Below are 13,176 nucleotides of genomic sequence, written 5' to 3'. Positions count from 1 at the left end.
GGTGGCAGCAGTTACTCCTGAGCTTCCTCCAGGAGAGCCCTGGAGACACAGAGCCAGCCCTGGGGAAGCTGGGACCCCCAGACACCCAACTGTGCCAGGTCACAGCTGCCCTGCCCTCCCCAAACCCAGTGAAGTGAGAGAACACAGGACAGGAGCCCCAGCTCTAGGGACTGTGTGACATCACCTCACCTCCAGGCCTTTCCTTCCCTCCTCTGTAAATGGGACAATAACCACCTGCCCCTGATAAGACAGTGTTCAGAAAACTGAACCTCCATGAACAACAAACAGAATTGCCTTGTTGCCATCACTGCCGGAGAAACGGAGCATCTCTACCAGGAAGGAGTCGGGGCTGATAGAGCAGAGTACAGACCTCAGTGAGGCCCATCTCTCCCTCCAGAGAGAGGACCACAGTGTGGCCAGGAGGTGGCTCGAGAATGCTGGACCTGCCAGGCACAGTGGCTCACGCCTGTAATCCCAACACTTTGGGAGGCTGAGGCGAGCAGATAACCAGAGGCCAGGAGTCTGAGACCAGCCTGGCCAACACGATGAAACCCCGTCTCTACTAAAAATACAAAAATTAGCTGGGCGTGGTGGTGGGCGCCTGTAATTCCAACTATTCGGGAGGCTGAGGCTGGAGAATCGCTCAAACCCAGGAGGTGGAGGTTGCAGTGAGCTGGGATCGCACAACTGCCCTCCAGCCTGGGCAACAGAGTGAGACTCCGTCAAAAAAAAAAAAAAAAAAGAGAGAGAGAGAATTGTGGAACACAGGGACACTCAAGCCCCAAACCTGAGGACCCCAGGGGTTTGCAGGACAAACTCAGCAAGGAAGATGCCAGGATACCCCATGGGTTTGACAGGATGCCACCTTAATGGAGAATCCAAGACCATATCGTATCTCCTCCTGGATCCCGCACCTGTGCACACACATGCACACAGGTCCGCACTCCCCCACCTCCAACACACTCACAACGGGAAGCCAAGCGCATTCCAGCTGGGCACTAGAAAGCTGTGACAGTCCACAGAGAGACGCCGTGCCCAGCACACGTGGGTGTTCAGGACTCACCTCACCTGCACTGACTCGAAAGGCCGAGGGGGCCCTGGCCGGGCAGGCTCTGGTAGGGAGTATGTTTGACGACACTGGCCACAGTCCCAGGTCTGCCTCCCTCAACCTCCAACCCAGAGGAAGGGCTGCCACATGTCCTGGGGGGTGTGACGTGAGACCCCTGCTGTGGCGGCAGTAGCCTGGGGTCTGACGCTCATCTGGGAAATCAGGATAGAGAAAAGGAGTTCCCACGCACCAGATATGAGCTGTGGAGGGGCTGTGGGGAGGATCCTCTTGGCAGGCACAGCAGCAAGAATCAAACCATCCAAAGTAGAGACACTTCTGCCCGTGGGGGCAAAGAAGGCTTCCAGAAGGGAAGAACCTCCAAGAGTCCTCTAGAAGGGCCCACGAGAGAGCCGGCCCTTCATGCCAGCCTGCGGCCCCAGCGCCCCAGCCAGCTTGTCCTACTCGCTCTCCACCATCCCCTGTGCACTCAGGAGCACTCAGGGGAAGCTGAGGGGCAAAGAGAGGCCCCTCAGCCTCAGACCCTCTGCCATGGACACCCCAGGCCTGACCCTCTGTGACAGCGGAGACACAACAGGGAGTGTCACTCAGAGCCTGAGGGTTGCCTCCAGTGGGACCCCGAGGAGGACGAGAGGTCCTGGGGCCACCAGGAGGCTTTCACCCAGGAAGGGGGCAGAGTGTCCCTGCTGGATCAAGTTTAGAGACAGAGAGCCCCTTCCCCCGAGGAAGTTTTTGATCATAACCACCTACAGCTGGCAGTGTTGGAGCCAGGTTCGAACCCAGGCAGTCTGGTGAAACTGGTGACCCCTGGGTCACCAAAAGGGCTTCGAGGCGACCCCCAGTGTGGCCCACACGCTCAGACACACTCGCCACATGCAGACGCACAGACATGCATGTGCACCCAACACTCACCTGCCACCCTCCACACAGGCCCCCACCGCCCGGCCTGGGACCCCCAGAGAGTCCTAAGCGGGGAAAGGGGGACAGGAGGGCTCCTACCCTGGGTCTCTGGGGCTCCCATGGCCCACACTATGGGTGCAGCTTTAGTCCCACTGTCCCCACTCCTCGGGTGCACCGGTGGCTCTGGTGGCTGAGCGGACGCCCCTCCCACCCCTGCATCCCACGGGGCCAATGTGCACCAGTGGAAGGTGTTTGCACCAGTGGAAGGTGGGGGCTGCACCACTGTCTTGGTGCCTCTCTGCACCAGGGCCTCCCTCAAGGGTGGCCAGGTGCTTGGGGCTCCCACACAGGGAGGGCACCCTGTGGAGGGCTAGGGCACACAGGGGAGCCAGCAGCAAGGGCCGCCCCAGGTGGGTTTATGTGGGTGAGGCCCCAAGCAGCCAGGGGCAGGGGCTGGGCTGCTCCGGCTGACCCCGCCCCATTCCTCTGATCACTAGTGTGGAAAGGCGGGGATTTTTCAAACCAGCTGAAAACGTGCACAGGGACCCCCTCAGAGTCGTCCTGCAGAGCAGGTGTCGGTGGGGCAGTGGCAGGGCTGGCGGGGAGCTGTCTGTGGTGGGGCAGCTGATGGGATGCCAGTCCACAACTGCCCGCTCCGCCACCGGGCCTCCGCCTCCCCCGCCACCGCAGGAGACCGCCTGGGCAGAGCCACCCCCACACCCTGGCGGTGCCCAGCACTGCTTATGTAACGGGCTCTGGCTGATGCAATCTCAAGGGGGGGCCTCTCCCTCCTGCTTCCTCCCAGCTGTCCCCTTCCGGCAGGGTGGTCCCAGACTTAGGAAACCCAGCCCAGCACATGGTCACTGACTGGTGGCCTGACCAACAGAACGGATGAGGGTATGCACAGGTGGCTGCCAGAAGTTCTGGAAGGAAGTCTGGGATCTGCCCGTGGGTAAGGGGAGGACAAAGGGGGACCCCTGCTCTGGCCCTAACCCACGCCCAGAACAGGCCTTCAAGGACAAGGCCCTAGACCCTCTGCCCATGGACAGACCCCAGCTCCGTTCCCAGAAGACCTCACAGCCCAGGGCCTCTGCCTGGTGAAATTCACCTCTGAGAAGGCTCTGGAACTGGCACACGGAGACGGGGACTCAGCCCTGCCTAACCCTGTCTCTGATGGGCCCTTCCTCTCCCCAAATGGCTTCTGGTGGGTGGCCCTGAGGTCACCACATGCCTGATTCTCTGTGACACTGCCCCCCCCAACACCCCACACGCTCCCATCTTCAGCCAAGCCCCAGCCCCTTTCTGCCCTTGGACACTCTCTGCTCCCGCAGCAGGTCCTGAGCTTTCTAAAACCAGATCTGGGGGTCACCATACAAGCAACTGCACGGTCAGCCTTTCCCCAAGCCCAGTCTGTGCCCTTGAGCCCACCAGTCCCTCCTCCCTATGGCTCCATCTGGTGGGGACAGAGCAGAGGCCCAGAGGGTTCCAAGACGCAGAGCATGCAGCCAGTGTTAAGGTGGCATCCTGCCCGTCCCGGGTGAGGGGCACCAGGGAGGAGCAACCTCACCTCAGAACTCCTTGTCCTGCCAGCTCCTGGACCCTCGTGGCTGCCCCACCACCCTCCTGGCCCACCTGGCAGTGCCCTCATGCACCAGCCCTAACCCTCCAGGGCCTGAGGCTCCACGGATCCAAGCCTGCTCTAATTAAGACCCATTACCCTGTGATCACCCACCTCCTGGGGGTGGAGGCGGGGTGGGGCTCAAGTCGACCAGAGGAAGGAGAGGCACCTTCTGCTGCTTTCTCCAGAGCTCCCTCAGCCCCTCTCTAGCTCCCAGTATGCGCCAGCTCAGCCCTGTGGGACCCCCAGGCTGGCCTAGGCTGAGCCACTGCAGGCTGCGGCCAGGCCGATGAGGTGGGCCCTTCTCAGGGTAGCGCATTGCAATAGCAGCAGTCGTGATAACTGCATACCACCTGCCAGGCTCGTGCCAGGCCCAAAGTACCTAGGACTGATTAATTTGTATCAGTTCAACACAGCAACTCAGAGAGGGGTACTATTCTTTCTGGTTTTGGGCTTTATTTATTTATTTATTTATTTTAGAGACAGAGTCGCTGGCTGGAGTGCAGTGTTATGATCATGGCTCACTGCAGGCCTCAACCTCCTGGGCTTGAGCGACCCTCCCACCTCAGCCTCCTGAGCAGCTGGGACAACACGCACAACCACCACACCTGGCTCAGGGTTCTATTCTTATCCCCATCTGCAGATTGGGAAACTGAGGCTCAAAGGACCTCATTATTTACCTACATCTCAGTCCTACAGCTGGCAGTGGTGAAGCCAGGTTTGAACACAGGCAGTGGGCGCCCACCCCCTTGCGAAGTCTCTCCCCCAGCACCCTCCCATTGAAACAGCCCACGCTGTGTAAACCGGCTCGGTGGATGCCCTGGGGACACTGAGGTGACTCAGGCTGGTCTGTGGTCTGGCAGGTCACAGGTCCCTCAAGGGGGTCAAGGCTGGTTCACCACACTAGTCCCCCTGCACACAGCCCCACAGCTCTGCCAGACCCAGGCTCCAGCCCCTCACTCCTCTGGGGAGGGGCAGCAGCAGAGCAAGGACACAGCTGCCAGGGCACTTGGCAAACACAAGGTGATCAAAACAAGGGGAAGGCGCGTGACTGTGGAGCGAAAGTTAGGTCATCTGATTCTGGGTGGTTGAAGGATTTGCAGGGGGCCAAGCCAGGAGCCGGGACGAGAACACCATCACCAGGTTGCAAAGGCCGGCAAACCTGCCAAGGACAGGGACCCCACTCAATGTCCACCACTCTCTCCAGGACCTGGGGAGAGGTGTTATTTCTTTCTTTTTTTTTTTTTTTTAAGACGGACTCTCGCTCTGTCGCCCAGGCTGGAGTGCCGTGGCGCGATCTCGGCTCACTGCAAGCTCCGCCTCCCGGGTTCACGCCATTCTCCTGCCTCAGCCTCCCAAGTAGCTGGGACTACAGGTGTCCGCCACCACACCCGGCTAATTTTTTGTATTTTTAGTAGAGCCAGGGTTTCACCGTGTTAGCCAGGATGGTCTCGATCTCCTGACCTCGTGATCCACCCACCTCGGCCTCCCAAAGTGCTGGGATTACAGGCATGAGCCACCGCGCCCGGCCAAGAGGGGCTATTTCTGTTCCCCACCTGGACTCCCCAACCAGCAACAAGCACAGAACAAGGCCACCAGGAGGTCAGGAGGAGGGAGCAACAGGGGCAGCAGACGCTTCACGCTACCCTTCCTGGAGGTGATACCAGCAAGTCCCCTCCCCACTGAGCCTCTCTCTTCATCTGTGAAATGGGCCTAATGTGGCAGCCTTTCCCCCAGGGCTATGGGGAGAAGTAAAAACTGTGAATGCGGCCGGGCGCGGTGGCTCACGCCTGTAATCCCAGCACTTTGGGAGGCCGAGGCGGGCGGATCACGAGGTCAGGAGATCGAGACCATCCTGGCTAACACGGTGAAACCCCGTCTCTACTAAAAATACAAAAAATTAGCCGGGCGTGGTAGCGGGCGCCTGTAGTCCCAGCTACTCGGGAGGCTGAGGCAGGAGAATGGCGTGAACCCAGGAGGCGGAGCTTGCAGTGAGCCGAGATCGCGCCACTGCACTCCAGCCTGGGCGACAGAGCGAGACTCCGTCTCAAAAAAAAAAAAAAAAAAAAAACTGTGAATGCAAAGGACCCACACGATGCCTGCAGGGGCTCAGCAATGGCAGGCAGAGCCCAGCGAGACCCAGGAGGGTCAGGACGGCAGTGGTGAAGGGCAGAGGGCAGCGGTCTCTAGTTTGGCCACTGCTGGGCCAGAGGTTCTCAGGGCCACCCTAGACGCTGGCCAAGGAGCGCTCAGGCTGCCGTTAGTCCTCGAACCTCCCCCCATGAGACAGGGCTTATGCTGGCAAAGGGGGGCAGTACACCGCCCAAGAGAGGATTCATAATTTATTTATGACATTTAACAAAACCCAGACATCACCTCATTGGTGTCACATCAAAAGAAAGCATCAGTCCTGAGTGGGGAGTGGAGGGAAGAGACGGGGATAGATGAGGCATTTACCCCAAGTGACTGGGGCCTGGGGGGAGTCACCCTGGGGGTGCAGGGAAAGCAGGGAGAGGCCCCAGGGCATGGGTGGGGAGGAGGAGGACAGAGTGGTGAGAGGGGAAGTCAACCTGGGGGGACAGGGAGGGACAAAAGAGAGAAAAACGGCCAGACAGAAAGGGAGAGGCAGGGGCATGACCTCAGGGGAGACGAAAACTGACAGATATGGGGACAGAGGGAGAGAGAGAGACAGGGAAGGAGAGTGAAATAAGGACAGAGCCACAGAGATAAGCAAAAGCCCAGAAAGTTAGACAACACACATTGTGTTCAGTACCCAGCTCAGAGAAGATATTCCAGAAGTCTCTGATGGGTGGACAGATAATTGTATAGTGAATGGATGGATGGTGGATGGATGAATGCATGGTGGATGGATGGTGAATAGATTGATGGATGATGAATTGATGGATAGATGGTGGGTAGATGGATGGATAGATGGATGGATGGTGGGTGGGTGGATGGATGGATGGCAGATGGATGGACAGTGGACGGATGGTGGATGGGTGGATAGTGGATGGATGGTGGATGGGTGGATGGACGAATGGATGGTGGATAGATGGTGAATAGATGGATGGATGATGAATTGATGGATAGATGGTGGGTGGAAGGATGGATGGTGGATGGGTGGATGGATGAATGGATGGTGGATGGATGGTGGATGGATGGTGAATAAGTGGATGGATGGTGAATTGATGGATGGATGATGAATTGATGGATAGATGGTGGGTGGATGGATGAATGGTGGATGGAAGATGGAGGATGGACGGATGGATAAATGGATGAATGGATGAATGACGGATGGATGGATGAAAGATGAATGGATAGATGGATGGATAGATGGTGGGTGGGTGGACAGATGGATGGTGGATGAAGGATGGATGGTGGGTGGGTGGATGGATGGTGGATGAAGGATGGATGGATGGATGGATGGTGGATGGATGGATGGCAGATGGATGGATGAATGGATAATGGATGGATGATGGATGGATGGTGGGTGGATGAATGGTGGATGAATGGATGAGTGGATGGTGGATGATGCATGGATGGATGGTGGATTGATGAATAGATGGACAATAGGTGGATGGATGGATGGCGGATGGATGGATGGTGGGTGGATGGTGGGTGGATGAATGAGTGGTGGATGAATGGATGAGTGGATGGTGGTTGGATGCGTGGTTGGATTGTGGATTGATGGATGGTGGGTGGATGGATGGATGGATGGATGCATGGATGGATGGTGGATGGATGAATGAATGGATGGTGGGTGGATGAATGGATGGTGGATGAATGGATGAGTGGATGGTGGATGGATGCATGGATGGATGGTGGATAGATGAATGGATGGATGACGGGTGGATAGATGGATGAATGGTGGGTACAGAAATGGATGGATGGTGGGTGGTGGATGAATGGATGGAAGCATGAATGGTGGATGGGCAGATGGATGGATGGTGGATGGGTGGATTGGAGGATGGATGAATGAATGGTGGGAAGCATGGATAGTGCATGGATGAATAGTGGATAAGAAGAACAAGAACAAATGGATGGATGGATGGATGGACGGATGGATATACATATGGATAGATAGGTGGACGGTGAATGGTTACTTGGTTGGTTTTGTGGGTCAACGGGTAGATGTGGGAGAGCAGGTAGATACATGGATACATGGATGCATGGATGGATGGATGGATGGTGGGAAGCATGGACGAATAGTGCATGGATGAATAGTGGATAGGAAGAACAGATGGATGGATGGATATGGTATGGATATGGATTGATAGGCGGATGGTGAACGGTTACTTGGTTGGTTTTGTAGGTGGATGGGTAGATGTGGGTGGGTAGGTGGATGGATGGATGGATGGATGATGGGTGAGCGACTGAATGAACTGATAAAATGATAGATGGATCCTATTACCTGATCAACTTGGAATGACAATGAATAACCCACTGGCCAAGCCACTGGGCAAAGTGTGCTGGTCATTTTGTCTCCCTCCTCCCAGAAAAGAATGTTAAATACAATCAGGCTCCCTGGGACCCCCCCTACCAAACCATGCTTCCACAGGGGTAGGGGTGCAGGCTAAAATGTCATGGCCTTTTGAGAATCATGACTGTCACTCTCTCCTGGCCCCTGGACCTGAGGAAGCAAGCCTAAGATACTTACACATCTAGGGCCAATTGTCACTGGGGCCAGAGTGGTAATGGTGCCTAGTCCAGACATTGCCCATTCTGGGCTCACTAGCTTTGTCTGTGATTGAGGAAAAGCTGGGCCAATGAGGCAGGGAATTTGCCAGCCCAGCAGTGGCCCTAAGAGGGCTGAGAGCCACATTTTCTGAAGCCCTCTCCTGCTTCCTGCCACCCCTACCTTGGGCTTCACAGCCCTCCTCCCACCCAGGCTCCCACTCCCCTGAGCTTACTGGCTAAGGATGCAAGTATCAGAAGCATTTCCTTGGAGAAGGCAGGACAGCTGCCCTCCTTGGCTGGTGCTAACTACACCAGCCACAGTTTATTGAGCACCTATCCTGTGCTGGGCACTGTGGCCTAATGTTCCACATGCACTGTCTCACTGTTCCTCATAATAACCCTCTATGAGGTAGCCAGTGCTATGTCCCCATACTACAAGTGGGCACACCGAGGAGAGGGCTGCCTGGCTTGTCCAAGACCACTCAGCTAATGCTCAGAGCTAGAATCCAAGGCCTCATCCCACCAGCTCTTGACCCCTGGCTTCAACCAGCCACCCCAACTCCCAGGAGAATCTGGCAACTGCTGGTCCCCCAACCAGAAGAGGCACCCACCCTGCCTTCCTCCTAGAAGCTGGCTCAGACACCTGCCTCAATGCCAGAGCTGGCCAGGGCAAACCTCCCCCTCCCCAGCATCACTGCATGGGAAACAATAATTCACTGCTGAGAGTGAGCAACTCCCAGGGGGAGGTGGGAGATGAGCAGAGTCAAAGAAAAAAGATCGGACAAGTCATGAGTTTAATAGCCATGGATTGAAAAATCATCATGACAGCTTCCAAAACACTAGCTCCTCCAGCCACAAACTTCCATCTTTTGGAACCAGCTGGCTCTGGTCTTTGGGGGTCACCGCCACTGAGCTTGGACTCAGGGCTGCATAGGGGCTATGAGGAAGAGCTCAGGGTGAGTGGGGGGCCAGCAGTGCGACTTGACAGGAGGCCTGGCTAGGGCTGTCTTCACAGCCAGAAGCTGGGGTGACCTAGAGAGTCCCAGCCCTCAGACACTGAAACCACAACCATCTCTCAGGAACGCATGGTTTCAGGTGCTGGGCATGGCAGGTTATCGAGAGTTACATTCAAAGGGGAACCCACAGATCCAGGAGGAAACTGATGACAACGTTTCGAGTATGTGGGGTGTGGTGACACAAGCATGTAGTCCCAGCTACTAGGGAGGTTGAGGCAGGAGGATCGCTTGAGCACAGGAGTTCAAATCCAGCTTGGGCAACACAGCAAGACCCCATCTCTTCCAAAGAAAGCATGACAATGTGTCTCAGAGTGACTGGAAGGCCCTTGGCAAGGGTGTCCCTCCCCATCATAACATTCGAGCTGGGACCTAAATGACCAGGAGGCAGCGGTGAGCAGAGGAAAGAGCAGGTCAGGCAGAGGTCACAGCCAGGGCCCCATGGCAGGATGGAGCGTGGAGCGTGGAGTGTTCCAGAAGCAGCAAGGAGGCCAGCGTGGCTGCTGTGAACAAAGGGGTACAGGAGTGGACCCGGGACAAGGGTTTCAGAGGCGACTGGAGCCATGCGGGTCGGGGTCTGACTTGGGTTCACGAGGTGACCCCAGCTGCTGTGCAGTGGGTGGTCATAAGGACTGGGTAGAAGGCCCTGGAGGGGACCGGCAGGAGGGGACAGAGGCTTGGACCCAGAACATGGAGAGAAGCCAGGAGCCTGGGAAGGCTCTGGAGGTGGAGCAGCTGGCCTTGCTGATGGATGGGGACAGAATCCCCAGGTCAGAGGTGCCAGAGCAGGGCGTCTCTTCTGCAGGGCTCTGGGGGCACTCCTGGAGGCTCTGGGGCCAACCCACCGAGGGGGAGCACGGGTGGTGGGCAGGATGACCAGAGCCCCGCCTCTCTGGCCCAAGCAGTGAGTCGGGTGCCTACTAGACTGGGGGCACCTTCCCTGGCCTCTTCCCCTCCCCAACCTCTAAGCCCCCACATAGTCAGAGACAGCCGGAGTGTAAGATGGGAAAGACAGCCAGGGGACTCCACCAGCGGGTCGGTGCAACCCCAGAAATGCCACTGATCCCACAAAAGGGCCACACCCCAAACACCACAACAAACAACTTACTGAGAAAACCAGTAAACTGGCTTACTGGGGAGCCAGCCTCCTAGGTGGAAAATGGCCACTGATTTTTTTTTGTGCCTGTGCGGGGCCTCAGAGTTCCCCTCCGGAGAATGGGTCTAATTCCAAGGACCCAGGATATGACAGTCAACTATTGTCCAGGCAACTCCACCCCAAGAGAGGACTCCCCTATTCCCCGTCCCCAGCACGCTCGCTGCCAACTTGGCCTGTCTAACAGGCGAGGTGAGTGCCGGGCTCCTGTAGGAGCTCAGTGACAGCATTAAAGCCACCAACTAACCAAGCAAGCAAACAGAAGGGGGCAGGGGGTGTGGCCACCTGGTGGGAATACCCTCCCCAGAAGACGCTGGCTGCTTCCTCCAACAGGAGCTGGAGGTGTCCATTTGTGGAGTCTTCTCACCCCTGGAAGTCAGAAGGGGCCAGATGCACGTTCCTGGGCCCGGGAGGGCCTCCAGCCTCCCACAAGTCTCTCCGAAGTCCAGAGAGGCCACAGACTTGGTGCAGGGAAGCCGAGAAGTAAGAGTCTCCCAGAAAGGAGGGAGGGTGGCTGACAGGGTGGGGCCCTACCCAGCTGTGCCAGGAGGGAAAACGTCCCAAACAAATGGTGAGCAGTTAACTAAAGAACTGTCCCGCAAGGCAACCCCTGGCGCACAGCCCTGTGTATACTAAATTCTGAGAGAGATAAAAGGAGAGAGATGGTAGGGGCAGGGGCGGTGGCCCTGGGGCGTCAGGCCCGTAGCCAAGGCAGGGTGGGCTGGGAACGGCCACCACCCTGGGCGATGGTGGGGCTGGAGACAGCGGCGGGCGCTAGGTCGCGCCAGAAGGACGCCGGCGGCCCGGGTAAAGTGCTTGGGAGCGGCGGTCACAGCGCACAGAGGCCAGGAAAGAGGAGCAGGGGTCCGAGCCCGTGCGCCCCAGAGCGGAGCCCTCCTGGGCCGGGAGGGAAGCCGCCCCATCCTGGGCGCTCAACGCGTCCCCAAGCACCGCCGGTCCTCGCCCCTCTCTGGGCCCCACCCAGCCCGCCCCGCGGCCGACATGGGCCAGGGGCCGGGTCCCGCCTGCCCGCAGCGAGGCCAGAGGCGCACGGCGGCGGGACGCGAGCGCGGGGTGCGCCGCTCCGGGAGCTAGCGCGATTCCCGCCCCCTTCAAGGGCACGCGGGCTGACCCTGACAGCGCCGCGCCCCCCAGCGCAGGCCCCGGCCCGCGGTCCTCTGGCCCGCCTGGCCCGCGTCGCCGCCCGGGGGGCCCGGATCGCACCCCGCCCTTAGCCGCCCTCACGCCGCGCCCGGGCGCTCACCCAGCCTTCGCCCTTGGCCGCGCGGCGCCAGCAGGGCGGGAGCGCAGCCCCGCAACCCGGGCGCCCCTCCTGCGCGGCGCCAGCCCGGCCGCGCCGCCCCCGCCGCCCGCGCTCCGGCCCTGGGCCCGGCCCGTCTCGGCGCCCCGGCCGCTCTGGCCCCAGGGGCACCCGCGCCCCGCTCACCTGACATCTCGTCCTCATTCTCCATCTCCTCGGCGAACAGCCGCGGCAGCTCCTCCTCGGTGCCCACTGGGCCCCGCATGCCCGGCGCGGGGAGGAGGGGAGGTGGGCGCCCCCCCTCCCGCCGGGCGCGGTGCCAGCCTTAACCCGTGCGCTGCCGGACCGGCGCGCGCGGCGGGCGAGGCGGCCTCGGCGAGAAGATGGCGGCCGCCTGCCCCCCCACCCCCCCAAACCTCCACCCCCCCGTCTCGACCCCCGTTTCTCTCGGCCGCCTTAGCCTGCTCCCCGCAAAGCCCGGGCGCTCCTCCCACCGCGCCCCGCAGCCCGAGTCCCGCAGCCGGCCGAGGGTGGCGGCGGCAGCGCCGGAGGCACGGCGGCACGGCGGGGGGGCGGCACACATGCCCGGATTGTGACGTCCAGTCTGGTTGCTGTGGCAACCCCATCCCATCGTTCCGGCAGCGCGACTAGTTAACAGCAGAGAACAAGTTGGGGGACTAGTCCTGAGCCGCCGGGTGAGGGTGGGGACCGGGGGGCGCCCCGGCAGGGGGAGCCGTCGAGGCGTCCGCGCGCCCGCGGACCCGACGGCCGAGCGGGCAGCCGGGGCTTGGCGAGCCCGGGCGCAGGGGGAGGCGAGGAAACACGCCCCCGCGCACCCCAGGCAGAGCCAGCCGCCGCCGCTCGCCTGCGAAGGCGCTGGGCCCCGAGCCCCTCAAGGGCGCGGAGGCAGGGTCTTCAGGGCAGCGCGCGGCCCGCTCCCCCACTCGGTTCACAGGCGCCGGGACCCACCCCGCTCCCGGCTCCGGCCTCGGCACGTTCCTAACCCCCTCTCCAAAGAGGATTAGAAGAAAAATGTGTTCCACCCTTGGGGAAAAGACGCTCTGGAGACTGTGGGTCTGATTTACTGCAGAAAAATCCGCGCAGGCGGGCTCCCCTCACCTGCTTCCCCGCTCCCACCGCCCACGTGCCCCCTTCCAAAAAGCCCCTCCAGGCTGGGTGCAGCTGAAACCCATGCAGACCCCTAGGGGTGGTGCGGATCTGCGATGTCTGTGCCCAAAACTCCCGCTCAGAAGCAACACCTGTCGCAGAGCAGGAAGGAGCCGCCGCCACCAGCCCTCGGTCGTTAAAGGTGAAGATGGAGGCCAAAGCCCTCGGGAGCAAGACTGGAATTTTAAATGAGCGCCTCCAGTCTCCGCGGCGGCAAGTCTTAAAGCTACCTTAAGAACGCAAAAGTTCCAGGGGCTGGCCGACCGCCAGCTCTCTAACCCCAGAAGGCCAGTGAAGGGAGGGCCCCCTCTCACTGCCTCG

General features: G+C 59.6%; 1 protein-coding gene across 6 annotated transcripts in view; it reads right to left on the bottom strand.

Moving 5' to 3' along the window:
- Nucleotides 1–12,251, bottom strand: part of CHD5 (chromodomain helicase DNA binding protein 5) — a 79,703-nt gene extending 67,452 nt beyond the window's left edge. For 3 of the 6 annotated variants that reach the window (XR_010148419.1, XR_010148421.1, XM_016953031.4), the window contains exon 1: nucleotides 11,875–12,035. Coding sequence is in view for 4 of the 6 variants with exons in the window: in XM_016953031.4 (XP_016808520.1) it covers nucleotides 11,875–11,953 (79 nt within the window). In the remaining 2 variants the exon portion in view is untranslated. Of the gene's footprint in view, nucleotides 1–8,494; nucleotides 8,588–11,874 lie in introns of those variants that run through there. The other 3 variants (XM_054662069.1, XM_054662067.2, XM_063787016.1) reach the window with 2 other exon arrangements.
- Between the last annotated feature and the right edge of the window lie 925 nt (nucleotides 12,252–13,176).

The sequence above is a fragment of the Pan troglodytes genome, chromosome 1 (assembly GCF_028858775.2).
Source record: "Pan troglodytes isolate AG18354 chromosome 1, NHGRI_mPanTro3-v2.0_pri, whole genome shotgun sequence".
In the NCBI taxonomy this organism is placed as follows: domain Eukaryota; kingdom Metazoa; phylum Chordata; class Mammalia; order Primates; family Hominidae; genus Pan; species Pan troglodytes.
Note: the sequence above shows the minus strand (reverse complement) of the source record. Positions and strands in the feature narration are given on the sequence as shown.